We start from the raw sequence: 25,441 nt of genomic DNA, 5'->3' as shown, positions 1-25,441 counted from the left end.
CAATCCACTCAGAATGCACCAGAAATACCACATAAATACCCATGGATCGCCGCAGATTCTCATCCATTGTTCAGAAAGCAATCCAAAACGATAGGCATTGGAAATGCGGCATTTCAAATCAGCATTTCCCTGGCTAGCCCATCTGGCTATTGGAATCTTTCTGCCTCTCCAAAGCTCCGCATACCAGCCGAATCCCACACCTATAGTGACCCTATCCAATGGCCCCAAGAGCAGCACTACCTTCATTGGCCGTTCCCTTCCCGAGTTCGACCAAGAGCTCTTCCTCGGAATCAAATACGCAGACAAACCAGTACGCTTCACGCCTTCGTCTTTGAAAACAGTCTACGCGTCTAATGACAGCGACTCGGGGCCTGTTCCTCACTCGTCTGTTTCTACGCGTGGGACTGTGCTTTACAATGCCACCCAGTATGGGTATGACTGTCCTGGCTATGGGTCTGATACGACGACACTGCTGAATATGGGCTTAATTGAAATGAATGAGGACTGTCTTAATCTGAATGTTATCCGGCCGAGAAGGCATGGAAATGAAGAGTTACTGCCTGTCTTAGTGTGGATATTCGGAGGCGGGTGGCAGCAGGGTGCTACGGCCGATCCGAGGTATGTACTGATGATTTGTGTGGCAGCGAATCGATGTCTGATATGAATGGAAAGGTATAACATGACGTATGTAACCCGACAGGCAGCATTGAATGGCAAGCCTATTCTGGGCGTCTCTATCAATTACCGTCTTGCTGCATTTGGTTTCTTGGATTCGGAGGAGGTTCGGGTACGTCTTTTTTTCGTTTTCACGCCATCCAGTTGGTAAGCCTGACACTCATTTTAGGCCTCTGGGAATAATAATCTTGGGCTGCTAGACCAGCGGGTTGCCATGCGGTGGATCAAGAAGAACATCGAGGCCTTCGGGGGTGACCCGACTAAGATCACGATCTGGGGCGAGTCAGCGTGCGTATGCCATGTTACCTGTTACTGATAATCGATGCTGACCGACAGCAGAGGAGCATATAGTGTCGGTGCACATCTTGTCGCCAACAGTGGTAATAATGAGGGTTTATTTAGAGCAGGTACATACTTCCCGATCAATGCAGGCGAAGGAGCAAATAATGACCAAGTACAGCAATCATGGAGTCCGGAAACGCAGTCGGTCCCCCCTGGAACGGCACAGACTGGCATCAGCCGATGTATGATAGGATAGTGGATGCAGCAGGGTACGCTCGATACATGAATGGCTAGGAGAATCTGCTAACAACAACCTAGATGCTCAACCTCCTCAGATACCCTTCAATGTCTCCGCGAAGTACCCTTCGACACACTTTACGATGTCGCCTACGAAGGCCTAGAATGGTTCGCCGCTGTTGATGGTAAATTCATCAAGGAGTATCCCCAGATTAGCACCACAGAAGGACGTCTCGCCAAAGTTCCTATCCTTCTCGGATCAAATACAGACGAGGGAGTCAGCTTCGGGACTACGGGCGTTGATACGGATGAAGATTGCGTTGCGCAGCTTATTTGTATACTTCTTTCCCTTCCCCCACTTATCCGTTATATGAGGATAACGCTGACGAGGCTACTAGCATCCAAACGATGGGTCCTAACAAAGGAGCAAGCAACAGAACTCATCGCTTATTACCCAGATGACCCAATCGGATCCCCCTACGGCTGGGGCAACGTAACATGGCCCGAGAAGGGGCTAATGTACAAACGGTACTCGTCCATGGCCGGTGATATCACCATGGCTGCGCCGCGACGGCTCCTCGCGGAAACCATGGCAAAGTACGAGAAGCCTGTTTACTCGTATCGGTGGGATGTCGCGGCTCTGAACACAACGAGTACTATTGGGGTGAACCATTTTGCTGAGGTGCGCTACTACGACGCTGGCCATGTTCTGATTTTCAGTTCAACCAAGTAGATTAGTTGCGCGAGGCAATGCTGACTGGGCACTTATAGATCCCCTTTGTCTTTGCGAATCCAGTCCAGAACATCACGAAGCTGGGAGAGGACCCTTCTCGTTTGGAACTAGCCAACCTAGCAGCGCGCATGTGGGCTTCTTTCGTGACGGATCTGGATCCGAATGGGCATGGCAGTACGTATACGCCGATCTATATGTCATTTTTTGCAAGGTTACCCTAACCTTAAGCAGTTGTTAATATCCCAGAATGGCCGCAATATTCGACCTCGATCAGCCCGTCGAATTTCGTTTTCCGTCTTCCCAGGAACGAAAGCTATGTTGAGGCTGATGATTATCGGGTTGATGGTATTGCCTATCTAAATACTATTCCGCGGTAGACGATGTAGGTGCCAGATATGTAGAAAATTGTGGTGGCTCGGACCGGACAATATCATTGTGCGTCATTAAAATTATCTCAGCAAACTAGACCCTCTATTATAAGTCTAATGTGTTTGTCTCTTGCATGAGCTACGGTGGACTTATACAAGCGGTGGATAGATCCTGCCATTAGGGGTATTATTATAGGCAACAAGGCCGTACTCGTGGAGATATCATATCCAAGCAGAAGTAAAGCACAGCACACAACTTTCGTTGGCGATGTATACAATTGGCGCAGACTGATAATAGAACACTCGCTCTCATCAGGCTTCAGCCTGGGTGATCCGGGACCGCTGTGTGCCATTCTCAGAGACCGCTTCATCTTCTGTGCTCCATTCCTTTTCGGAGCTAGTTTCTGGTGGTATGTTTTGCGTAGCAACTGGAATGAACCTCTGAGCTCCGCCGGCGCTAGCAAAGAAATCCTCAGTCCGCAGGCCACGGACCTCGCTTGGGTCAACAGAGGTAATTTTCAAACCCTGTGCTGTCTTCTGTCGGATGAATTCCCGGACTGGGACCATGGCAGCGTCACGGCAAGCTTCCTTGATATCACTACCGGACATACCTGCCATTGCTTTGACCAGATAGTGTAGGTCGAAATTCTGGCGGTCAATCTTAGTATCCTTGAGTACCAGGCTCAGAATTCCTAGACGCTGCGCGGCCGGCGGTAGTTCGACGGGAAACTTCTTAGGCATGCGACGAAGAATGGCCTCGTCGATATCCTGCATCCGATTCGTGGCTCCCAACACGACAACCCGCTGGGGTTCGCCCAAAGAATTTGCCGATGTTAGCCCGTCCCAATGTGTCATGAACTCTGCTTTCACCATACCACTCGCTTCATGCTCGCCGCTCCGCCTTGTGCCAAGTACCGCGTCTATCTCGTCGATGAAGACAATTGACGGTTGCAGCTTCCTGGCTAGGGAAAAGACCGCGTTGACGAGTTTATTCGAATCACCGTACCACTTCTCTGTCAATGTCGAAATATGGAGGTTAATAAAGGATGCGCCACTTTCGTGGGCAAGCGCTTTCGCAAGCATTGTTTTTCCACAACCGGGAGGGCCGTATAACAGAACACCCGAAGGCGCTGTGAGAAGTGAAGATGTTGACGAAAAAAGATGAGGCATCGTCAGGGGATATATTACGGACTCCTTTAGCTCTTCAATGATATCTTCAAGCCCGCCTATATCCTTGAAGGATACGGGTATGTCCTCCGGGGCCACGACATCCATCGCAATCGCTTGTTCGTACTGGTTGAGGACAAGGTCACCTTTCCGCGTCTTCCCCCCCGATTCTCCCGATGTATTCTCTTCCAGATTTCCATCTAGTTTCCGTAATATTGCCGCCGATTTACGTTGTTGTTCCTCCTTTTTCTGTCTATCTGGGTCGAAATCGAGGCGAGAGAGGAGATGCCGGACCAGGAAGTATGCGGTGGCAGACTAAGGAAGTTGTCAGAATAAACCGCAGAAAAAGCCATATACTGTAAATGCTCACTGTGCCAGCTATCATGATCAGGTCTTGGATCTGCTGCCATCGTGGACTGCGAGCCGAGGCCATGATGGAGAGCGTAGTTTTGACTCCGACACCGCTTGTCGCCTAACGGAGGACTAAACCGGAGCGGTATACGAAGTAAAACAGTGATTAGTTTAGATAAAGATAGGGGAGAAAGCTCCGGCTCCGGGAGGACGCTCAGATACAGCAGCGACGAGTATTCAAAACCAGCGCGCGATGCTATCTGGAGATGTCGTCGTTCGGCGAAAGCAGGTGTGGCGGCGCTCTGCAGTCCCCACAGGCCGAGAGGTTCAGGTGTGGCTTTGCGTGTCACATGCTTTCGGTGTTTTGGTGGGCGCGCTCAGCTTCCTGTGTCGCGTAGTGCCGCTGTCTGTGTATAACTCCACGCTCTGCATTCATAAGATTTGTTTAATTCTATTTCAGCATTATATACCACCTCCAATGCCTAAACGAAAAGCCACTGCAAGACTTTCTGGCTTGATAGGATCGGACGAAGAAGATGTGATGCAGCCCGGTGCCGATGCCGCACGGAACCACGATGAGCGTCCGACGAAGAAGACGAGGGGCAGACCGCGATCGAAGTCAGCCGAAATGAAGCCTATTGCTGAGGCGGAGATTTCAGCGACGCAGGAAACTGAAGCGACAACGACGAGGAGAGGGACCAGGAGGGGGCGTCCTAAAGGAAGCAGAAATTCTGGACAAATGGCGCTCGATGCGACGGAGGATCAGGACGGATCTGTGCGCGCAGGTCTGAATGCTGCCGCACAAAATACAGATGTTGACAAGACCATTGTGCCTGATAAAACTGCGCAGACGACCAAACCCACGAGGACGACAAGAGGTGCTGCGCGCGGCAAGAAAAAGACTACCGCGCAGAAGCAAATCGAAACCGATGGCGAGTTTCAATACACCCCTACTGGAGCGCGACAGCAGAAAGTGATTGAGGAGCCTGAGAAACAATCCGAACCTACCGACCGAGAACGCCGCAAGTCCGCGACAGCAGCGAGTGAGGAGGATATCCCGGACGCTGAGCCTACAGTCAAGGAAGTTGTCGAAGAAACATTCATTCAGGGGGAAGGCTTAGAGCCGGTGACTGCGCCGCCGGAGAAACAGAGGCAGTTATCTTCGCGGGCTTCGCAAAGCTCCCCGTCAAAGAGAAAGTCCGGAGGAGATGAAAGGGGCACCGAACCTGAGCTGAGGCGGAGGCTTGGTGATCTGACCAAGAAATATGATACTCTAGAGAACCGATATCGTAATTTGAAGGAGATAGGGATTGTTGAAGCGAACGCTAACATGGAAAAACTAAAGAAGCAGTGCGAGTCCATGGCAAACGGTATGTTACGCTGATGCTCTTGTTACCACTGATATACTAAACTCCCCTCAGCGTCCAACAACCTTGTCAACTCCTTGAAAGCCGAGCTGGAGGCACAACGGGCTCTTGGTCAAAAAAGCCGCGCGCTCCAGAAAGAACTCCGTGAGCGAGACGCAGAAGTGGCCAAGCTCACAGCAGAGGCCGAACAGTCGGCCAGTCAACTCGCCGCTGCCCAGTCCGAGGTCAAGGCGCTGCAAACGAAGCTTGCCGCTGCCCGCAACACGGCCGCCACACTCGAACAGGCTGCGGTCAAAGTTCCTGGAAGTGCTGTCAAGGGCGGCGGCTTAAACCGGGCGGCTGCTGCCGCCAATGCTGAAGCCGCGCAAGCTGCACAATACGCGCAGCTAAAGGAGGACCTATACAGCGACCTGACTGGTCTCATTATTCGTGATGTAAAGAAAAGGGACGAAGACACTCTCTATGACTGTATTCAAACAGGCGTTAATGGGAGTAAGTGCTGCTTTGTTCTTCCCCTTACAATAGAAGCTAATCTCGAGATAGCCCTTCACTTCAAGCTCGTCGTTCCTCATTCTTCGACAGCGGACTTTGAGACGGCAGAATTCCAGTACATTCCTTTGCTGGATGCGAATCGAGATCGAGGACTGGTTGATATTCTCCCAGAATATCTTACTGTGGATATTACCTTTGTCCGCCAGCAGGCTTCGAAGTTCTACACGCGGGTCATGGATGCGCTTACAAAACGACGGCAAAGTCAGGGCTAGATAAATGATTACTTTGGGTTGCTCTACGTCTCGTTATGGGTAAGGCTTGGACAAGCCGGCCTGGACAATTGTGAAAGCAGGACTTGCATTGCCAGGAGTTGGAGGATAGGCGTTTTTGCATATAATTTTGGTAGATTGGACTGCTGTTATGTTCAGTAACTCTGTGTAGGAGAATGACCGGTTCAGTGACTCCATCCGGGATTGAGGTACTTACCATCACTTCCGTACCACCAGCATAATATCATTTTCTGGTCGCGCCGTTTAGTGTTTACTGTGTAGTTTACGATATTAAGCTTCGCAGGTGGATGCGCCGTGCCGAGTTTCGCGGGTCTCATTGGTCCAGCATCAGCCAACCCCCAAGTTCCCCGAAGCTCATCGACCAACCTTGGGAAAAAGTGTCGTCTGGCTTAAAGACAACAACCGAGCCGATGCACTCTCCTTTCCCAATCGCTTTCTCTTCTTGATCAGATCCTGGTACTCGTTCCTACGCACTGAACTCGTCACTCAGTTGCCCATTCCCTCCTGGGGATACTGGAGACAGGCATCATGGCGCGTCTCGGTCGTACCGGGTTTCTCACCCTCGCGGTAGTGTTTCATCTAATATATGCATACTCAATCTTCGATATATATTTCGTCAGTCCAATTGTGAGTGGGATGAGGCCATTTCGTGTGGAGCGAGGGCCCGGCTCTGAAGCTCCAGCGAAACGTCTTGTCCTCTTCGTCGCCGACGGATTGCGCGCCGACAAGGCGTTCGAATTGACACCGGATCCAGATCTTCCTGAAGAAGAATCAAATGGCGACGACCTGACATTCCTTGCTCCTTTCATTCGATCCCGCGTATTGTCCCACGGTACATTCGGAATTTCCCACACTCGAGTCCCGACAGAGTCACGCCCAGGTCATGTTGCCTTAATCGCTGGATTGTACGAGGATGTTTCGGCCGTTACGACAGGATGGAAATTGAACCCGGTGAACTTCGATAGCGTCTTCAATCGGAGCAGGCATACGTGGAGCTGGGGAAGTCCTGATATTCTCTTGATGTTTAAAGAAGGTGCTGTTCCGGGGAGGGTCGATGCGGATACATACGGGGAAGAATTGGAGGACTTCACGAGTGATGCAACGGCTCTCGATGTATGGGTATTCGACAAGGTGAAGGAGCTATTTGCATCGGCCAAGAACGATCCGGAATTAAATGCCAAACTACGGGAGGATAAGAACGTTTTCTTCCTGCATCTTCTTGGATTGGACACGACGGGCCATGGTTACCGTCCCTACTCGAAAGAATACCTACGGAACATCAAACTAGTCGACCAGGGAATCAAGGAGATCTCGCAGCTTGTGGAGGATTTCTACGGCGATGATAAGACGGCATTTGTGTTCACCGCGGACCATGGTATGAGCGATTGGGGCAGTCACGGGGATGGCCATCCTGATAACACACGAACGCCTCTGGTCGTGTGGGGATCTGGTGTTGCACCGCCAAAGCAGCCCCAGCGTGGCGTTCCTTCAGGACACGAAGATGGCGTCTCAGCTGACTGGCACTTAAATCAGGTTCAAAGAAACGATGTCGCACAGGCTGATGTTGCTGCCCTTATGGCGTATCTGGTCGGACTCGATTTTCCCACGAATTCTGTTGGCCAGCTTCCTCTGGAATATATCGACGGGACCCCCGGGGAGAAGGCCTTGGCAGCTTTTGCTAACACACAGGAGGTCCTGGAAATGTATCACGTTAAAGAAGAACACAAGAAAGCGGCTCTTCTTCGGTACCGTCCGTTCGAACCACTTGCAAGCGACTACGGGAATTCTGCCGAGCAGCGCCTTGCGATGATCAGAGATCTCATTGACCGTGGTTTTTATGAAGATGCGATCGAGAAATCTGCGGCTCTGTTCGCAATAGCTTTAGAGGGCCTCCGCTACCTTCAGACGTATGATTGGCTCTTCTTGAGGACCATTGTCACTCTCGGCTATGTGGGATGGATCGCGTATGCTTTGACGACCGTCATTCACCTCCATGTCCTGCATGGTGCATCGGAATCCGACAGGACGATTGCCAGCATCAGTTTCTTCTCTTCAGTCCTCGTGGCGTTGTTCTCGATTTTCCTTTACCAAGGCTCTCCCTGGAGGTATTATCTTTACGGATTCTTTCCGATATTTTTCTGGGAGGAGGTGTTCGCTCGGAGAAAGGCCTTCCACGCAGGGCGTGAGATTCTTCTGGGTCATGTGCGCTCAGTGGGAGATCATTTCTCGTTTGGATTCCAGCTACTGCTTTATGTTGGTGTGTTGGAGGCGCTGGTGAGCTGCCCTCTTTTTGAATGGGAAACTGGGAAACGAGCACTAATCATGTTTTTATAGGTGCACTCCTACTTCCAAAGAGAGATTTACACTGTCTGTTTTATTCTAGGAGCGTTTTGGCCTGTCTTCTATGGGCTTGACTTCTTACAAAAGCATGCAGCAGTTTGCTGCACATGGGCTGTTGGCTGCCTACTAATGAGTACGTTTACTCTGCTTCCTGCCAACAAGGTCGAAGATATCGACACAATGTAAGTGCATTTGGGTCCGCGTAGCTGGCACCTGTCTCACTAAATGTTACAGAACTTATGGTGGGGCGTTCATGCTTCTCACTGGCTTGCTGTACCTGCTTTTTGAGGACGAAATTCTTGGCACTAGCCACCAGCCCGCAGCTGTGTCTCGAAAGGGTTCAAGGAATATCATGGGATTGCAGGTACGATAACCACGACTGCCAGGAATTAAGGACTGCGGGGGAAAGGTTGCAATGCTGACGTCTAGTAGCTTGGTATGGTCCTGCTCGCACTGATCGTAACAAGATCAAGTGCGGCCTCGCTCCAAGCGAAGCAAGGTCTTCCATTCGGCAACCAGGTCGTCGGATGGGGCGTTCTCGGTATGAAACCCAATATATCCCATATCTCTCATTCCGTGACTTGTCAACTAACAGTACTTATTAGTTGCTTCACTTTTATTGCCGTTCGCCCACCGACTATATCCTAATAGCCACTACCTACATCGGCTAATGATCATCTTCCTGACATTCTCGCCGACCTTTATAATCCTCACCATATCTTACGAGGGTTTATTCTACTTTGCGTTCTGCATGACCCTGGTTACTTGGGTCCGGCTGGAGCATGCTACGTATGTCTACACCGCGAAACCTGTCGCCAAGCAGGCGCAGGAGACGATTGAGCCGCCCAAAAAAGCAAGCACGGATGCCACAACAGTTGTGGATGGTGAAACATACCGCTTCCGCACACTCACCGTTTCAGATGCACGCGTAGCTTTGTTCTTCTTCTTCCTTCTGCAATCAGCTTTTTTCAGCACTGGAAATATCGCCTCGATCTCCTCCTTCTCTTTGGACAGCGTGTACCGACTCATTCCGGTGTTCAATCCCTTTAGCCAGGGCGCGTTATTAATCCTCAAGCTTCTTATCCCGTTCGCTATCATTAGTGCGAACCTGGGCATCCTCAACCGTCGTCTGGAAGTGGCACCTAGTGCTCTATTCATGGTGGTGATGGCCATTTCCGATGTCATGACTTTGAACTTTTTTTACATGGTCCGGGACGAGGGCTCTTGGCTCGACATTGGAACTACCATCAGTCATTTCTGCATTGCTAGTTTCCTGTGCACGTTTGTTGCCGGACTTGAGTTTCTCAGCGAGGTGTTCATCAGTGGTGTGGAATTTGGACCTCGTACTAACGCGATTACTGCATCTGTCCCCGACATTGTCAATGGGATAATTTCTAAAGGCCAGAAGGATGTTCCCAATGGCGTTGAGGATAAAGAATGAAACAGTCAATCGTCCATGTAACGGCGGATGCACCCAGCCTGCTTCATGGCATGTATCTTTCTACATAAATAGATAGCCTATTCATAATACTTAATGTGCTTTCGACACCGCGGCTTCAATTATATTTTATGTTCTGAACTAGGGGCTGAACTGAGTGGCTTCGAAAAGAAGCTTCAACATTGCACTTGCGGCGCGTTGTCAGGGCGTGTTTTGTCCGTTTTTCAATATCTCTGGAGCATCCTTTGTTCATTCATCATTTATTTTGGAATGTGTTGACCTTGTCCTGTTGATCAGCCAAAAATAATGAAAAAAAAACAGCCGAGGTATCACAAGCGAATGACGACATTTGTGTGAGGCTCCAGCTGCCCCACCGCCCAGACCATTCCAGCTTTATGGATCTTGACTGTATGGAGTAGCTAATGGAGATAACAGATCCCTCTCACTTCCCACCCTAGGCTGAGTCCAGTCTCTGTCGCGAGACTGACGTACATCCTCCGCGGAGTATCTATGCAGCTTGGGCTGTTTGCCGTCTGCATCGCACCGGAGTCCGGGGAACATTGGAAGGATTCAGGAACCGTCAATTTGCCTAGCCCATCCGGCTTTCAGATGTGCATTTGCGGGGAATATGCGCCCAATATGGAAGGGTTTGCGAGTCTTGAACGCCCATTATTGGTATCTGGTTCTATGTGCATTCTGCGGAATAAATGTTGTGTGGCTAACAAGGTACGCCTCTCATCTCCGGACTGTTAGGAACGGAGCTTCAGGCTTTTAAATCCCGCATTTTGTCAGAGTGCCGGGTCATATCACGTCGCTAACTTGACTTGGCTAACGGTGGAAACTGGAACGTACATAGATTAGGTGGCAGGCTCGTGCTCGCGGATCCGTGTCTTTCCGTATAGCATGGGTAGCACTGGCTAGAGCGGAGAAAACGCGAGCATAGACCATCGCCGTCGTGCATGGGTGGACGATATGATTACCTATGGTCGTTCCACTCACTACGTATAAACCCTGCACTGGGCAAGAAGAAGACCCTTGAGCGCTCCGGGGCGACTAACGGGATGTGGTACAACACTATCCCGTCCTGAACCACCGATATGGTGACATTCATCCAGATGATGGATCAGCGTGGATCCCGGGTTTTGCCCTGGCGCCTGCTGGTTTCATCTCGATCGCGATAGTGTGGTATCCGTGCGGCTTCTGTCGTATCAATGTTTCGAGCGCTTCATCCAGGTCCCCATCTGTCCTAGCGGCCATCTCGATCCTCGCGGCCATGGCCGGACACCGCGAGGCAGTCCGGCCTCACGTTTCAAATTCCGGCTCTCAGTCTGGTTCCGATGCGTCGCAGATCTCGCAGCCGTTGTCTGAGATGCGCACGGATAGGCCACGCACTCGGGAGTCGACGTAGATATTTTTACCTGTCGTATCCTCCCGACAGGTTGCTAAACGACCTCGTGATACTCCCGGGCTTTTACGACCGGGGTCTCTGGTTATACCGCTGGCAGCTGCTTGTCCAGCTTATTTGGAAGTTTCGAGGAAGCATCTTTAGCGCTTCACATAATTTTAGACGGCGAAGGGGTGTTTACCAGTCTAGTAAGTCCTCCGTGCTTACAGAGTATGTGGCAACCTGAAAAATTGGCTGGCAGTATGGCGTACGATCAGGATCCACTGTCTTTGCAGTGGAATCGAATACAGAATATTAAAAAGCTTGTCTGTATCTTTTGACATTAACGACATAAAATGCATACTGTGTTCGAGAATTGAGCAGTCCATCTCAATGGCGTTCAGGGGAGATACTGGTGCAGGTACGGGATGTAGTCCAGGATGTAGTCTGGGGTATACAATGGCGTGTCTTGCTGTCAACATGCATCCTCCACCCTCTGCGAATGAGAATTTGCAGCGGAGGAATCTGCTTACTGCAAAAGCTCCAGACTCATAGAATCTGCCTCGAGTATTATAGCCTGACTTATAACGGGCGAAGCGGCTTCCCCACACAAACCCTGGGATATCGAGCTTGTCTAATTATTGCCACTCCGCCAGGATGCCCACTACTGCAGTCTGGGGGCGTTTTTGTTCTAATGATTAACGGTGTTATTATCATTTATCATCTAATTCGATCGACCTCCGCTCCTTCAGGACTGCCACCAAATTAGCCAAGTGGGAAGAACCGCGTTCGTCCCGGGATTTTTTCTCTCCCCCCTCCCCCGTCTGCGTCAAGGCATAAGTGAGAATAATAATTTCATAACAAAGATCTACTGCTTGACCACTGGCGGCCCGTCTACGGGTTGGTGGCGTTTGGTTCGTGGCAAGCTCCAGCAATCGAGCCTCGACGACTGTACGGTGTCTACCTAAAGCTGGGCCCCCGTTGATCCAGGGCAGTCCCGCCGACCCCCGTACTTCTCCAGTGCCATAGGCCACCGTCTGTCTGTCCACTGTCATCTTCCCATCCTGTAACAGCCCTTCTGCCCTGTCGAGGTTTCATCTCTTCTCTGCATCCATCGATCATCTTTCCTCACTGTGTATTCCACTCTTACGATTTGTTCGACTTTGCGACTCGGTCGTTCTTTTCTTTTCGGTTCTCCACCGCGTACGGAGTACCTTACTACTACGTTCCCATCTCCGATCCATCAAGACCCAACTTCCCGCCAATTTCTCTGAAATTTCCCAGCTTTCTATTGTCGCGAACTTCTCTGAATGGATGCTTTTCGGCCATGAGCGCAGCAGCAGGCGACAAATTCATAGACTCGTCGGCTTCCAGACCCAGCCCGACTCCTAGCACAGCGGGCTCAACGGGTACTGCAGGAATTTCTGTACGCGCCGGAGCAAACGGACAGATGAGTTTCAGAAGGTGAGTCGCAGTTTTTCTCCTTTCGTGTCTGGTGGTGTCGAGGGATTCAGGTACGCGGGGTTAGGCGACACAGTGAGCGCGGCCCTCGAGTTGAGCCCCTGGACTCGAAACAGAATTTGCGGGCGGGGAAGATATAACAGAAGGTTACGAGAGTACAATTTTCTGACGCTTCCTTCTTATGCAGACAACGTGCGTCGCGTGCTTGCGAGGTAGGTCAACTTGTTCTTAGCAGGGTGACGCGAAGCTTTTGCAGCCTCGGCACCTCGGCCCATTGCTCTGGGGTTGGAGATACTCCAGTTGGCGGGTGTCGCTGTTCAAGGCTGAACAGAGCGCATCCCAACCCTGACTCTATATTTTAAACATTGGCTGACGCTGTTTGATTCGCGATCTATTGAAGACCTGTCATGCGCGAAAAGTGAGTTCCCGCTTCCCCTTCGCTCCCGCTGCGACCGTGGCCTGGCCGCTGCACGGCCGCCTCTCTAAGAAACACGCTAACCATGCCTCTTTGATGATTAGGTCCGCTGCGATGCTGCCAGTCTAGGTGTACCATGCACCAACTGTGTGGCTTTTTCTATCGAGTGCAGAATCCCCACGCCGAAACGCAAGAAGAGCCAAGCGAAGCCCAGAGAGGTCGGCGAGTAGGTGGCAACCGTATACCCTTTCACGTCTACCATCGACTGACCACTTTATATTCGAATAATTAGTAACGGTGATGGCGACGATAAATCTCAGAGCCAAGAGAAGCGCGAAGAGTCCCTGCCGATGCCCGGCAAGGATGCGTTTGGTTATCAGAACAGCAGCGCCAGCAACAGCAACGCCATGGCAGTCAACGGTATGCCTGTGACAACACTCACAGAAGCCCAAGCCGCTCAGCAAGCCTCGCAAAACTCGACATACGCCCAATTCATGAAGCCGAAATTTGCACGCGCGCCCATAAAGGAAGCTGGAAGGGTTGCATACTTGGGCGAGTCATCGAATCTTTCACTCTTGGTTCAAGACCGCCATGGAACGACCGACGTGGTCCATTATCCACTTCCTCCCAACATTCGAGGTTCCCGCGCGAGAGTCTCCGACTTGGATAACCTCGAGTTAGATATCCTGCACCAGCGCGGTGCTTTCCTACTTCCGCCGAAATCGTTGTGCGACGAGTTAGTGGACGCCTACTTCAAATGGGTCGCACCGGTCGTGCCCATTGTCAACCGCAGCCGGTTCATGCGTCAATATAGAGATCCCAAGAACCCACCTTCTTTGCTCCTTTTGCAGGCCATCCTTTTGGCTGGTTCGAGGGTCTGCACCAACCCGCAGCTCATGGACGCTAATGGCTCGACCACTCCAGCTGCCATGACTTTTTACAAGAGAGCGAAAGCTCTATATGATGCGAACTACGAGGATGATAGGGTGACTATTGTGCAAGCTTTAGTGCTCCTGGGCTGGTACTGGGAGGGACCTGAAGGTGGGTGCCATAAGTTGATTATGGCGATTGGCTTGCTGACCTGTGCAGATGTTACCAAGAACGTGTTCTACTGGACGAGAGTGGCGATAATTGTTGCGCAGGGTTCTGGGATGCACCGCAGGTGAGCTCGCTCTGCGATCATAGCAGGTTTCAAGAGTACTGACCGCAGTAGCGTGGAATCTTCGCAACTCAGCAAGCCCGACAAGCGTCTGTGGAAGCGGATTTGGTGGACACTCTTCACTCGAGACCGATCCGTAGCCGTTGCCCTGGGACGTCCAATTTGCATCAACACTGACGATGCGGACGTTGAGATGCTGACAGAGGAGGATTTTGTTGAAGACGAAATCGACATTGCAGCTGAATACCCACCGGACCCTGTTCACGTGCAGTTTTTCTTGCAGTACGTGAAACTCTGCGAGATTATGGGTCTTGTCCTGTCGCAGCAATATTCGGTGGCGTCCAAGTCACGGCGAATGAATGCAATGGATCTCACCCATTCCGACATGGCGCTTGCGGACTGGCTTCAAAATTGTCCCAGAGAGGTATGCTGGCAGCGACAAAGGCATCATTTCTGGGCGGCTCTTCTTCACGCGAACTACTAGTGAGTGTATCACTGAGACCCAAGGTGGTCCAGCGTCACTGACATTGATAGCACCACGCTTTGCTTGTTGCATCGAGCTCATATGCCACCGGCATCATCGGTCCCAAGTAGTTACCGAGTCGAAGAGATGGCGTACCCGTCACGCACTATCGCTTTCCAGGCTGCTGGAATAATCACATCCATAGTCGAGAACTTGCAGACTCATAACGAGATTCGTTACACGCCTGCGTTCATGTACGATGGCCTTACAGCATAAACACAATCTGACGCTAACGATGAGCAGTGTTTACAGTCTTTTCTCCGCTCTGATCATGCACGTATACCAGATGCGGTCATCGGTGCCCTCGATCGTGGCCACCTGTCAAGAGAGAATCAACATATGTATGCAGGCGCTCAAGGATGTCTCCAAGGTCTGGCTCGTGGCGAAGATGGTGCACACTTTGTTCGAGTCGATCTTAGGTAACAAGTTACTGGAAGAGCGTCTTCAGAAAGCGGCTGGAAAGAGGCATCAACGGGTTAAGCCTGACTCGAACCAATCTAATCAGCATTTGCCGGCAAGAAGGCCGGATCCTCCTCCGAAGCGCAAGTTCGATGATATGGACCTCGCTCTACCCAATGGAGGACCCACGCCACCAGTTTCGTACGAGCGATCGCGCCCTCAGACCCCAGCAGCTACTCCTTCTAGAGAGCTCCCCCAATCTACCATGCCCATACCCCAGACGTCGCCTACTGCTGCCAAGGATGGTCTGCCTGGGACTGGAAACTCGCGCGCAAACACCCGACCGACGACACCATTTAACGCTCAGTTCTCGCTACCTGCAACTCCTCCTGATTTGTTCCTCGTCACACGCACTTCGCCTAATCTTTCACCTTCTCTCTGGGAGAACTTTCAGCCAGATCAGCTGTTCCCCGATGGCACCGCTATCTTCCCAGAACTTACCTCCCCTCAAAATACGACTGTTGATCCCCAGCTTCAGATGCAGTCGCAACTACATACCCACGATATGGTTCAGCAGCAAATGCCGCCTCGGACTTCTCTAGCAGGAACACAAGGAAGCCCGGAGCTTCTGTCCAGCATGCCTGCTGCGATGGGCATGCAGGGCCAACCGCAACAGATGTACGGAATGGACCCTCAGCAGTCTTGGCAGATGTCAGGACTCGACCCTACAGTTGCTGGCGCAATGGATAATGCAAGCCAAGACGATAATTGGAGCAGTAGCTCACGCAGTGGCCCTACTGCTCCGACAACACTCAACGTGGAAGATTGGTAAAGTCCCGCCTGTCACTTACAAATCCTGCACTTACTGACTTTATTCTAGGTTCCAATTCTTCGGAATTAATGGCAGCTTCGGCGAAATGGCAGTTTAATTGGTTGGTAATATAGCATGTTCCGATCTGTTTCAGTGCTCTCCTAAATGAATGCGGGTACGGCATGGTCGCTGGATTTGGTGGTATTGACCTTCACAGGCGTTCCTGTGAACCGGATGCAATGAATGGTGTTTATGGGTCTTGCTTCTCGCTGGGGACATCTAGGACTTGTTCTTGATATCGTGAGGTGCCGTGGCAGCGTACAGGGGCTCTTGTAATGTGCATACGAAAGTTGACGGCAGACTGAAGTGATTCGTCCCAACGACTGTATATAGAGAAGTAACTCTAGCCCAGGTACTTATTAATCACGTGATATCTATAATAGGTTTAGCTAAATGACGACATCGCAGCCTGTGCTGGGGGGCCAATCAGCGGATGTGGATGCGTATGACTAAATTCCAGGAGATGGAGTAACGAGATCGGTGAGCCTTGAGGATGACTCTTTGAGGCAAAATATCAATTGACACGACTTTCTCTCCTGATTTTGTACATATCCCTGTTCCTCAATTACCGGTGCTTTTTGAGGATTTGTCCGAATCGCTCATATCTTCCCATCCTATTCTCAGTGAGGATTCTCTCTTTACTAAATCTCGCCTTCCTCCTCCCGCCACTCCGCTTTCTCCCCGCAGCGATGTCGGCTTCCAGTACGCTGAAAAAAGCATTCCCTCAGGTCGACGCTGAGGGCCATAATCTGCCCCCTTCACCTGCCCCGTCGAGTCCTCATGGCAGCAGGCGCTACAACATCGCAACTGAGCTTGTCTACACCGAGAGCAATGACCAGTACAATGCCAGTAGTGTCCCAATTTACCAGGTACCTAATCTCCGTGGCCCTTGCCGCGAATAAGTTCCGAAAACTAATTGTGTATCTAGAGCGCAACCTTCAAGCAGTCATCCCACGAGGGAGGAGGCGAGTATGACTATACCCGGTCTGGCAACCCGACTCGAACGCATCTCGAACGACACCTGGCCAAGATCATGTCGGCGCAGCGCGCTCTCGTCGTGTCTTCCGGAATGGCGGCCTTGGATGTGATCACCCGTCTTCTCCGACCCGGCGACGAGGTAGTCACTGGTGATGATCTGTACGGTGGAACCAACCGTCTACTCAAATACCTCTCAACCAACGGCGGCATTATCGTGCACCACGTCGACACTACCAACCCCGACAAAGTGAAGGAAATCCTGACCAACAAGACAGCCATGGTGCTCCTGGAAACCCCAACCAACCCGCTTATCAAGATTGTCGATATCCCTACAATTGCCGCGGCATCGCACGAAGCGAACCCTAACTGTCTAGTCATCGTGGACAACACCATGATGTCTCCCCTCCTGCTCAGCCCGCTCGAACTTGGCGCAGACGTTGTCTACGAGAGCGGCACGAAATACCTGTCCGGCCACCACGATGTCATGGCCGGAGTTATTGCAGTCAACGACCCGGCCCTCGGCGAGAGGCTCTACTTCCCGATCAACGCGTCCGGGTGCGGACTGTCGCCCTTCGACTCTTGGCTGCTCATGCGCGGAGTCAAAACTCTCAAGGTCCGCATGGATCAGCAGCAGGCCAACGCACAGCGGATCGCAGAATTCCTGGAGTCGCACGGTTTCAAGGTTCGGTATCCGGGTCTGCGCTCGCACCCCCAGTACGAACTGCACCACTCCATGGCCCGAGGAGCGGGCGCCGTGCTTTCATTCGAGACGGGCGATGTCTCTGTCAGTGAGCGCATTGTCGCGAACGCGAAGCTTTGGGCTATCAGCGTTAGCTTTGGCTGTGTCAACAGCTTGATCAGTCTTCCCTGCCGGATGAGCCATGCCAGTATCGATGCAAAGACGCGAAAGGAGCGTGCCATGCCGGAGGATCTGATCAGACTGTGTGTGGGCATTGAAGACGTAGACGACCTTATTGATGACTTGAGGCGAGCGGTAAGTGTTTCTACTCGTAATCGTGTTTTCTGGGCTATGCTAATATTCTCTAGCTGGTACAAGCTGGCGCTGTGAACGTCACTCTGGACGGCATCGAAGCGAACACGCCGCAGTCAGCGTAGTCAAGTAATGAAGGAATATGGTTATGGATGACTCATAGTCTGGCGTTAGGCGTTTGTGTATAAAATCTCTGCCTTTGGAGTATCTTTCGGTAGTTAAATTGAGTGATCGGGATATAAGCCGGCATCGGAGGGAACCCGATCCCCGGCCCAATCCCGTCCGCATCTCATCCCCCGGGGAGTCATCACTTTCGACTAATTAAATCGACGGCACATAATACCTCATCGATCACATCTTTTTGTCTAATTTATTGTCGTATCGTTCGTTATCATGATATAGAGCAGCACTTCAGCGAATTGACCTGTTTCTTCTTCCTGCGTTTTCGCATTTCTCTTAGACGCTCTTTCAACTACATTCCGCAACTGCGTACCGCGTCAGCACTTCAAGAAGCTGAACATGCCCCAAGCCCTCGAAGATGCAGCCTTTATCCCATCACCTACAAAGTCATGGAACACGAACCGTCTAGGCGCGCGGTTCGGCGTTGACATAGTTAGCGCAGCGACGGCCGGTGCTTTGACCTGCCCGGTCATCACGGTGATTGATAGGTACGCCGCTCACTTGGACTAAGACACAGCAACTGAGAAAAACCACCATAGGGCCATTATCGAAAAGGCAGCCAAGGGCGTCCCAATCCGCGAAACGATCACGTCCGCTTTCCGCTCCATCATCCGCAAACCGTCTGGCTTTTTCTTGGGCACGCCGTTTCTCCTCATCTATACCCTGTACACATCGACCTACCTCACAGCAAACACGATCGACACCGTCACCTCCACGCTGAAGGATAAGCCTTTCTCGACCGTATTTCCGGGTACCGCAAAGTTCATCACGACTACAGCTGTGAATATGGGGATATGCGTATACAAGGACGCGAGGTTCGCGCGGATATTTGGGAAACAATCGTCTCAACCGCAGGGACAGCCACAGCCACAACCGCCGTTGGCCAAATCGCCCTCCAATGGCCTCTTTACCGCAACAATGCCCGCCTCCTGCCACCCGTCCCCCTCAACAGTCGGAGCCCCCAAAGTCCCCAAGATCTCATATACGCTCTTCTGCCTCCGCGACAGCATCACGATCTTCGCCTCCTTCAACATACCCGCGCTTGTCGCGCCCTCAATACCAGACTCCATCGCCGCAACCCCCGCAATGAAAGCCGCCATCGCGCAGTTTAGCTGTCCCGCCCTCATGCAGTTCGTCAGCACGCCCATGCATCTTTTGGGTCTGGATCTGTATAACCGGCAGCCGCCCGGCGGGCTTGGATGGAGGGAGAGAGTCGGGAGGATCAGGAGAGATTACGTGGCCAGTTGCTTTGCGCGCATGGGGAAGATTGTGCCGGCGTACGGGATAGGGGGTGTTGTCAATGTCAGGATGCGCGCGGAGTTGATGGGGTGGTTGGAGGGATTGGACCAGGCTTGAGAACCCGGTATCACATCTTCTTGATTCTGTTCTCTTTTTGTTTTCGGTTCCTTGGCTGTTTGGGTTTATTTGGTATGGTTATTATGATACTCCACTCACTCATAGATGCCTATTTTGATTTTGCTTGGCGAGGCGTTTGGATGGTCTGGTTTCTGCTTAACGATAGATATAGACCTGTTTGTCTTTCATAAGTCCTAACCTCTTGTCTTTCCCTCTGTCTGGTTATCTCCCGCGTATAGCTATAGCTTCTATCTAGAGATATGTTCAGTGGCTTTGGTGAAGCCCAATCAGTATTGTCTCGTTCATGCCCGGCCTCATGCGATAGTGATAGGCTCACAGCGGCTGTAAGCATTGTTGGATATTCTAGAACGGTGATGAAAGCGCAACATCCCTAGCTGGCCAACACCACGTTCGTGGACCGGGCAGATTCCTACCACCCCTTCCTGTCCCTTCTTGCCGGCAACGCACGAAAGAGTCGTTTCCTGCGCTCGACCATGAATTTGACCCCGAGGCCGGCGCGCACGAGGAATAAGCTACGATGAATGAGCGGAAAGAGCATTTTCTCCAGCTGCTTCCAAGAAGCGACTCGGACGGCTGTATGACGAAGAAATAGCAGCCCTCGTGATTCGAGGTCAAGAACTGCAATACCAGTAGAACATTACAGAAGCACGAAGGTACTTTTCTCAAACTGCAGATAAGCAACAACGTCCGGCAGTAATTGACATCCGCAACAATCGGTAATGATCAGCCATTCGCAGGTGCCTAGATATGGATTTATACCAAGCGATTGACTTAATAAAGTCTGAGTTTTCCCGGCTCTCCCCCGGGTTCTGTGCCCATGGTTCTGCTGGTGGCCAGACAAGGCCAAACCATCGATTGAATGAATTGTCGGCAGTCTCACTCGCAGTAGCCCTTGTCATAACCCGACAGCGTGGAGCACCTGAAGGGGATCCATGGTGATTATGTCCGTTTATAGTATCATGAGACGAACCTGAGTGAGCTCTATAAGGGCATTCCCGGTACGTCGGTATCAACGACTGTCTCGAATGGAATCTAAACGTCATCTGAGGTTTAGAGATTCTCAGCTCCATCAGGCCGGTAGACAGGAGGTGGATGCCGAGCAGCCTGGCCAGCCTTCGACCCGAACAAGCATCATAGAGGATGAGTGTTGCTTCACAGGCATGAGTCGCCACAGCAGGTATACTGGGTGGCTCCACTGCCGGACTAAGTAGACGTAGCGAGTTTCTGCAGTATAAGATGGTCCTCGATTCTGCGTCAGTTGCAACTGGCATTGGCTCCGTTCTATCAATTTCAACTGCAGGAGAACCGTAGCTGAAGATATAGCTGGCAACGTCACAATGAAACCGGTCATCGTCCTCAGCACATTCACAACCCTCCTCGCTTTGGGCATCTCGCTTCCGCCCAAGAGCGAGGATAAGGCCCATGCTGGTGACCGTATGCTGGACTCTGCCCTACCATGTTCTGCTCTGCAAGGACCGACTAACCTGGGACTGTAGATGACCTCTCCGAGAGACAAGTCTATTACTGCGACAAATACAGCGCCGGGCTCTGCGCTTGCTTCTGCCACTACAACAAGTATGATTATTACAAGTGCGCTCCGAATAATTGCCAATGCTACAACGTGTACGCACCGGACTGCTACTACGCGTACTACTACTACCCATCTGGTGGCTATCCCTCGCCAGCAGAGTATGAAGTCCACCCGCCTAAGTACCCGCACTGCCCCGCGTACCCATACTGTAGCCAGCGGCCGTACACGAGCGAGTATACAACCTCGACTACCTATACGTCCACGGTTACAGATCATCCTACAACAACGCCGTCTTCTGACGAAAGCTCCATGTCTGGCGGCGGCGGCAGTGGTGGCTCTTCTTCACCTACTGGTGTTGCCGGTGGGACCTCGCCTGGCGGCTCTTCTCCCAGCAGTCCTCCTTCAGGAGGCTCTGCTGGAGGCTCTTCCCCTACCGGCTCTCCTGGAGGTGGAGGCTCTTCCCCTACCGGCTCTCCTGGAGGTGGAGGATCTGCACCCGGCGGCTCTTCTCCCAGTAATCCTCCTTCTGGAGGCTCTTCTTCCGGAGGCTCCTCTTCTGGTGGCTCTACTGGAGGGTCCACTGGAGGATCTTCTACTGGAGGATCTTCCGGGGGCTCTATTGGAGGTTCTGGAGGTTCTGGAGGTTCTGGAGGTTCTACTGGAGGTTCTACTGGAGGTTCTACTGGAGGTTCTACTGGAGGTTCTACTGGAGGTTCTACTGGTGGTTCTACTGGTGGTTCTTCCGGCGGCTCTTTACCTGGAGGATCTACTGGTGGTTCTTCCGGCGGCTCTTTACCTGGAGGATCTTCCGGCGGCTCTTCACCTGGAGGATCTTCCGGCGGCTCTGTCCCAGGAGGCTCTTCTCCCGGCGGATCTTCTGGAAGCGTTGGAAGTTTGCCTTCCGGCGTACCCTAAGGCCTGGTCCAGAATGGCGGAAAGAGAAAAACTTGATCGTATTTGGATGGGGAATGCTGGTGCGGTGGCAAGAAAAATGGCACCTGCTCAATATAGGGTTCTCGTGACTTCATGGCTGAATTAGGGAGACAAGCAGTGTTGATACATGCAATGGTTGGGATGATTTGGACGGAAGGTAACATGTGCCATGCCACTGCTGGGAGTTCTATTTAAGGTATTTGTTCTGTAACACTTATAGGTACGAGAATGGTCATCTATCAATATACTCTTCTGTTGAGCGACCCTGGAAGGTAACGAGCATTGCCATTTGTTGGTCTACCCTCGGACTAGTCCTAGTCGTGTCAGAAACCCTCCAGCAGGAGCAGTTCGACGAGATACTGGTGTACCCCTTGCTTCAAAAACTTGTGACAAGAGCATTATCTTAAGGAATTGTGCAAAAGAGAGTGACTATTCGAGACAATGCATCCCTTCGTGGCACTATCAGAGTAACCGCTGAGATGCATAGGCCCTCGGCGGAGGACTTCATAAAAAATAATAATTGTCTAACATAGAGAGCTTTTATCAATAGAATTCTCCAAGCCCCCAAAATATTCACTCCTCCTGGAACTCTATCTGACTCTTCCAGCTTGCATGACCTTCCTTGGCCGCAGCGGTAATCAACTCACCAAAAGAGGCAAGATATGCTGCAGGACAGTTCCAGGACTGAGTTGATTGATGGCCCATTGACCGGTTAGCTTAAGCTTATAGTGGAATAAACGCCACGAAGAGCTGCTTATAGGCGGATCACCGAAATTCTACCCAGAGCAATCCAGTGGGCATGACCCCCGACCAGCTGGCACTAATAGTACAAGCTGTGGTGCTAAGGGCATTATTTTTACTTCTCTCATTTTAGAGTATTTATTGCTATCGATAATAAGCATCTTATCAAACTGGGCGACATGTTACACGGACCTGGATAGATATAGAAAGATTTAAAGACGCTATAGAGTAAGGATTATATATCACTTTACCATCTAGCAGGATGTATCTGACTCACCCCGCTGACGTTCTCCGCCAGTTATGAGACGGCACACTAGCGATTGAATAACGTGGCCTAGAACAGATGGCCGGATGAACCGGCTAGTTATAAGAACCCCATACTAGAAAATCCTTTACGTCCCATGGCATAAGCTCTAGCGACTTTGAATACCACCAAGTCACGGCCTTCAATTATATCTAGAACCATGCCTTTCCAAACCATTGGTTTCCGCATGGGTGGCGTCTCGAGTGCTGTATTCGCTGCCCAAGGGGTTTTGCTCCTGCGAAATGCAGTTTACGGCATTATGTATCCAGTCTCGGTAGCCGATTATCAGGGATCTTTGTTGAAGAGAACTCCCAAAGATGTTGTTCAATGTATGGGTTAAGTATTCTTCCTTCGACCCTAGTCAAAGCTGATTGCAAACTGCATCGCATTCACAGCCTGACCTCCTTTGCTTTGGGGTCAAACTACCTTATTTCGATCTACCAGCGAAATCCCGCTTTATGGCCTTTTCTGTGCCCTCTCGCCTGCTGGCTGCTTTGGTTATGTATCAAAACAGAGGCATTTGGACGCGGGTTGCGGCTTTTGAAGCCTCCATGGCGATTGTGGCTGGCGCGGCACTGATTTGGGATCGGTACATGTAAGACTGAGAGGCACTATGAACGTGTAGACACTTAATTAGCCTGAAGCAAGATTAAGAAATGTATGTAAAATAAAAAGCCTAGAAAAGCGCCTCGTTAAGAGAGGATGGGAGCCACCATTCATGTAACTACCATAGACTGCAGCATATCCACGGATATCAGATAGCAAATGGTACCGTAACGTACCCTAGCAAGTACCTGATACCAAAGTCATATATCTATTCACATTACACCATTTGGATACGATATGAATACTTTACCCATGATATATACAGTGGCTGAAGTACAGCTGAGCGGACGAGAAGTCCTATTCCCACACCCTATGGTCGTAAGTATCAACTCTTGTGAGAAGGCAACATATATATGGAGTTTGAATGGCATAGAGTTATACAGCCTATTTGAAATACGGGGGCCTTTATCCATAGTTTACCATTGTTGTACTGCTGCTGTTGGGTACAAAGTCCTCTCATTTCGCGGCTAAGGCCGAAGTCATAGGTGGAGAAGTAAAATAAAATAAAAAGGAACTTGGAGAAAAGTGCACTTTCTCTCAGAAGTAGCTTCGAATTATCCAGTGTTGTTCGCAATTTGATACTAAGCTCAGTGAAGCTCCATGGTCAGATCAAACACTATATGCGAGCGATGCTGCGTCTGGCGACCTGTTGCGAACATCGAAGGGGATAACTGAGCGGCTTTCAGTTATGCCGAAAATGACCCATTTATATGACGACTCAGAGCTAGTTAAGTTTCGCAGGCCAATACCGTTCTTCGAAGATGAAGTGCTCGCCGAGACCATTGCGCTCTTAAATCCCAGCGAGAAAGCCAATTGCCTGTTAGGGAAGCAGGCTTTTCGTCTCTGTTCAACAATCATTCCTCCTGTGACGATACGGATCGCTCTTGTTTATGAGAAGACGCACGCTTGCTGGACATGGGCCGCCATCAGTATCTACAGTAATGCTAAGAGAGGACTTTGAATTTTGGGAAATTTCCTGCAATATGCCCAACTCTGTCAACGAGAATAGCAAGTTTACTGGCCTGATTACTATGATGCCCGGATTATCAGTATGTATGCCGAACAGCCTTAGAGTGTTCTGCCTACCGAGAGCGTAAAGTCAATCAGCAGCGCTGTGCCATTTTGTCGTGCTGCCAGTGTGTGTGAGTACCATATATCGAGTTGCATCAAGTCTTCCCAGAAATGCCTGTATCGGTAAATCCAGAAACCTGACGACGGCACCTACAACTACCTTAGGAGACAGCACCAATGTTCCCCATACCACCACAATCTAATTGAGGGTTTACAAAGTCATGAGCTGGGAATCGTATACAGAAACCCAAAGTAGCTTTTCCCAACGGGATCTAGAGTTGATCCTTGCTGTCGGCTGCCATCCGTGGCACGGCTCCCCACCACCTGTGCCCTGGCACCATGTAGTTGAGTACGGTAACTGAGGCACGCAGGCAAACAGTCCGCCCGCAATTCTTTGACAGATTGGCCTATCCTTCTTTAAGAATTGGTCTGAAATGTATAGGAGTTAAGCTGGTTCGGGTGTGATTTCGCGCTATCTCTGGAGATAGGACTGTGATAAAGTGTTTCGAGAATAGGGAGGGAGATATATGAAGGCGACTGAGTCCTCACTATCGTCATTCATATCAAGCCCCCAGTCTATTCATTTTACAAACTACACTACTTCATATCAAACAACAAGATGAACACGAAATCGACTCTAGGCTTCTTCGGCGCCACCGGCGGCTGCACTCTCTCATGCCTTGTGCCGGCTGGATACCACTGCATAGCTTGTACGCATCCAACACTTCGCTTGGGCCTTAATATCTTTTGAGAGCTACTCGAATTTAGAACAAAATA

The 25,441-nt window shown here is 50.9% G+C and overlaps 8 protein-coding genes across 8 annotated transcripts; 7 read left to right on the top strand and 1 right to left on the bottom strand.

Moving 5' to 3' along the window:
* Positions 1-103: 103 nt before the first annotated feature.
* BDW70DRAFT_169223 (putative triacylglycerol lipase (LipA)) lies at positions 104-2,304 on the top strand (the record flags this gene model as incomplete). The annotated part of the gene is made up of 8 exons (XM_073742634.1): positions 104-618; positions 673-787; positions 845-963; positions 1,015-1,199; positions 1,293-1,529; positions 1,593-1,876; positions 1,966-2,101; positions 2,159-2,304. The coding sequence occupies 8 exons, from the start codon at positions 104-106 to the stop codon at positions 2,302-2,304; spliced, it is 1,737 nt and encodes a 578-aa protein (XP_073594519.1).
* Positions 2,305-2,356: 52 nt separating this feature from the next.
* Positions 2,357-4,079, bottom strand: BDW70DRAFT_77524 (protein-degrading AAA family ATPase MSP1). Its single transcript, XM_073744827.1, has 2 exons — positions 3,833-4,079; positions 2,357-3,777 (listed from the first exon to the last, which is right to left on the bottom strand). Exons 1-2 carry the CDS (start codon positions 3,893-3,895, stop codon positions 2,608-2,610), a joined length of 1,233 nt encoding a protein of 410 aa, XP_073594518.1. The 5' UTR covers positions 3,896-4,079; the 3' UTR covers positions 2,357-2,607.
* Positions 4,080-4,242: 163 nt separating this feature from the next.
* On the top strand, positions 4,243-6,123 carry BDW70DRAFT_77523 (putative chromosome segregation protein (Pcs1)). Its single transcript, XM_073744826.1, has 3 exons — positions 4,243-5,183; positions 5,235-5,672; positions 5,724-6,123. Exons 1-3 carry the CDS (start codon positions 4,292-4,294, stop codon positions 5,942-5,944), a joined length of 1,551 nt encoding a protein of 516 aa, XP_073594517.1. The 5' UTR covers positions 4,243-4,291; the 3' UTR covers positions 5,945-6,123.
* Positions 6,124-6,364: 241 nt separating this feature from the next.
* BDW70DRAFT_139348 (mannose-ethanolamine phosphotransferase MCD4) lies at positions 6,365-9,843 on the top strand. The gene is made up of 5 exons (XM_073737375.1): positions 6,365-8,236; positions 8,297-8,484; positions 8,537-8,666; positions 8,735-8,843; positions 8,908-9,843. The coding sequence occupies exons 1-5, from the start codon at positions 6,491-6,493 to the stop codon at positions 9,741-9,743; spliced, it is 3,009 nt and encodes a 1,002-aa protein (XP_073594516.1). The 5' UTR covers positions 6,365-6,490; the 3' UTR covers positions 9,744-9,843.
* Positions 9,844-11,927: 2,084 nt separating this feature from the next.
* On the top strand, positions 11,928-16,319 carry farA (CeGAL family transcription factor). Its single transcript, XM_073737374.1, has 10 exons — positions 11,928-12,588; positions 12,773-12,797; positions 12,986-13,003; positions 13,105-13,226; positions 13,293-14,041; positions 14,090-14,162; positions 14,214-14,642; positions 14,694-14,876; positions 14,926-15,909; positions 15,962-16,319. The coding sequence occupies exons 1-10, from the start codon at positions 12,452-12,454 to the stop codon at positions 16,008-16,010; spliced, it is 2,769 nt and encodes a 922-aa protein (XP_073594515.1). The 5' UTR covers positions 11,928-12,451; the 3' UTR covers positions 16,011-16,319.
* Positions 16,320-16,480: 161 nt separating this feature from the next.
* On the top strand, positions 16,481-18,472 carry BDW70DRAFT_139343 (cystathionine beta-lyase STR3). Its single transcript, XM_073737373.1, has 3 exons — positions 16,481-16,821; positions 16,881-17,924; positions 17,978-18,472. The coding sequence occupies exons 1-3, from the start codon at positions 16,642-16,644 to the stop codon at positions 18,044-18,046; spliced, it is 1,293 nt and encodes a 430-aa protein (XP_073594514.1). The 5' UTR covers positions 16,481-16,641; the 3' UTR covers positions 18,047-18,472.
* Positions 18,441-19,457, top strand: BDW70DRAFT_161406 (uncharacterized protein; the record flags this gene model as incomplete). The annotated part of the gene is made up of 2 exons (XM_073740975.1): positions 18,441-18,589; positions 18,641-19,457. 2 exons carry the CDS (start codon positions 18,441-18,443, stop codon positions 19,455-19,457), a joined length of 966 nt encoding a protein of 321 aa, XP_073594513.1.
* A 1,358-nt stretch (positions 19,458-20,815) lies between these two features.
* BDW70DRAFT_161405 (uncharacterized protein) lies at positions 20,816-21,924 on the top strand (the record flags this gene model as incomplete). Its single annotated transcript, XM_073740974.1, has 2 exons — positions 20,816-20,912; positions 20,975-21,924. The coding sequence occupies 2 exons, from the start codon at positions 20,816-20,818 to the stop codon at positions 21,922-21,924; spliced, it is 1,047 nt and encodes a 348-aa protein (XP_073594512.1).
* Positions 21,925-25,441: the final 3,517 nt, after the last annotated feature.

The sequence above is a fragment of the Aspergillus foveolatus genome (genome assembly GCF_047715535.1).
Source record: "Aspergillus foveolatus strain CBS 279.81 unplaced genomic scaffold BDW70scaffold_36, whole genome shotgun sequence".
In the NCBI taxonomy this organism is placed as follows: Eukaryota; Fungi; Ascomycota; class Eurotiomycetes; order Eurotiales; family Aspergillaceae; genus Aspergillus; species Aspergillus foveolatus.
The sequence above is the reverse complement of the archived record's forward strand: the minus strand, read 5'-3'. Positions and strand labels throughout refer to the sequence as shown.

Bases quoted from the DNA above. Each gene is read 5' to 3' on its own strand.
- BDW70DRAFT_77524 (XM_073744827.1), bottom strand. From the start codon at position 3,895: ATGGCCTCGGCTCGCAGTCCACGATGGCAGCAGATCCAAGACCTGATC. The intron at 3,778-3,832 runs GTGAGCATTTAC...CAACTTCCTTAG, and splicing joins TGATCATGATAGCTGGCACA to TCTGCCACCGCATACTTCCT.
- BDW70DRAFT_77523 (XM_073744826.1), top strand. From the start codon at position 4,292: ATGCCTAAACGAAAAGCCACTGCAAGACTTTCTGGCTTGATAGGATCG. The intron at 5,184-5,234 runs GTATGTTACGCT...AACTCCCCTCAG, and splicing joins GTGCGAGTCCATGGCAAACG to CGTCCAACAACCTTGTCAAC. The intron at 5,673-5,723 runs GTAAGTGCTGCT...ATCTCGAGATAG, and splicing joins TCAAACAGGCGTTAATGGGA to CCCTTCACTTCAAGCTCGTC.
- BDW70DRAFT_139348 (XM_073737375.1), top strand. From the start codon at position 6,491: ATGGCGCGTCTCGGTCGTACCGGGTTTCTCACCCTCGCGGTAGTGTTT. The intron at 8,237-8,296 runs GTGAGCTGCCCT...ATGTTTTTATAG, and splicing joins TTGGTGTGTTGGAGGCGCTG to GTGCACTCCTACTTCCAAAG. The intron at 8,844-8,907 runs GTATGAAACCCA...AGTACTTATTAG, and splicing joins CGTCGGATGGGGCGTTCTCG to TTGCTTCACTTTTATTGCCG.
- farA (XM_073737374.1), top strand. From the start codon at position 12,452: ATGAGCGCAGCAGCAGGCGACAAATTCATAGACTCGTCGGCTTCCAGA. The intron at 13,227-13,292 runs GTAGGTGGCAAC...TCGAATAATTAG, and splicing joins AAGCCCAGAGAGGTCGGCGA to TAACGGTGATGGCGACGATA. The intron at 15,910-15,961 runs GTAAAGTCCCGC...ACTTTATTCTAG, and splicing joins ACACTCAACGTGGAAGATTG to GTTCCAATTCTTCGGAATTA.
- BDW70DRAFT_139343 (XM_073737373.1), top strand. From the start codon at position 16,642: ATGTCGGCTTCCAGTACGCTGAAAAAAGCATTCCCTCAGGTCGACGCT. The intron at 16,822-16,880 runs GTACCTAATCTC...TTGTGTATCTAG, and splicing joins GTAGTGTCCCAATTTACCAG to AGCGCAACCTTCAAGCAGTC. The intron at 17,925-17,977 runs GTAAGTGTTTCT...AATATTCTCTAG, and splicing joins TTGATGACTTGAGGCGAGCG to CTGGTACAAGCTGGCGCTGT.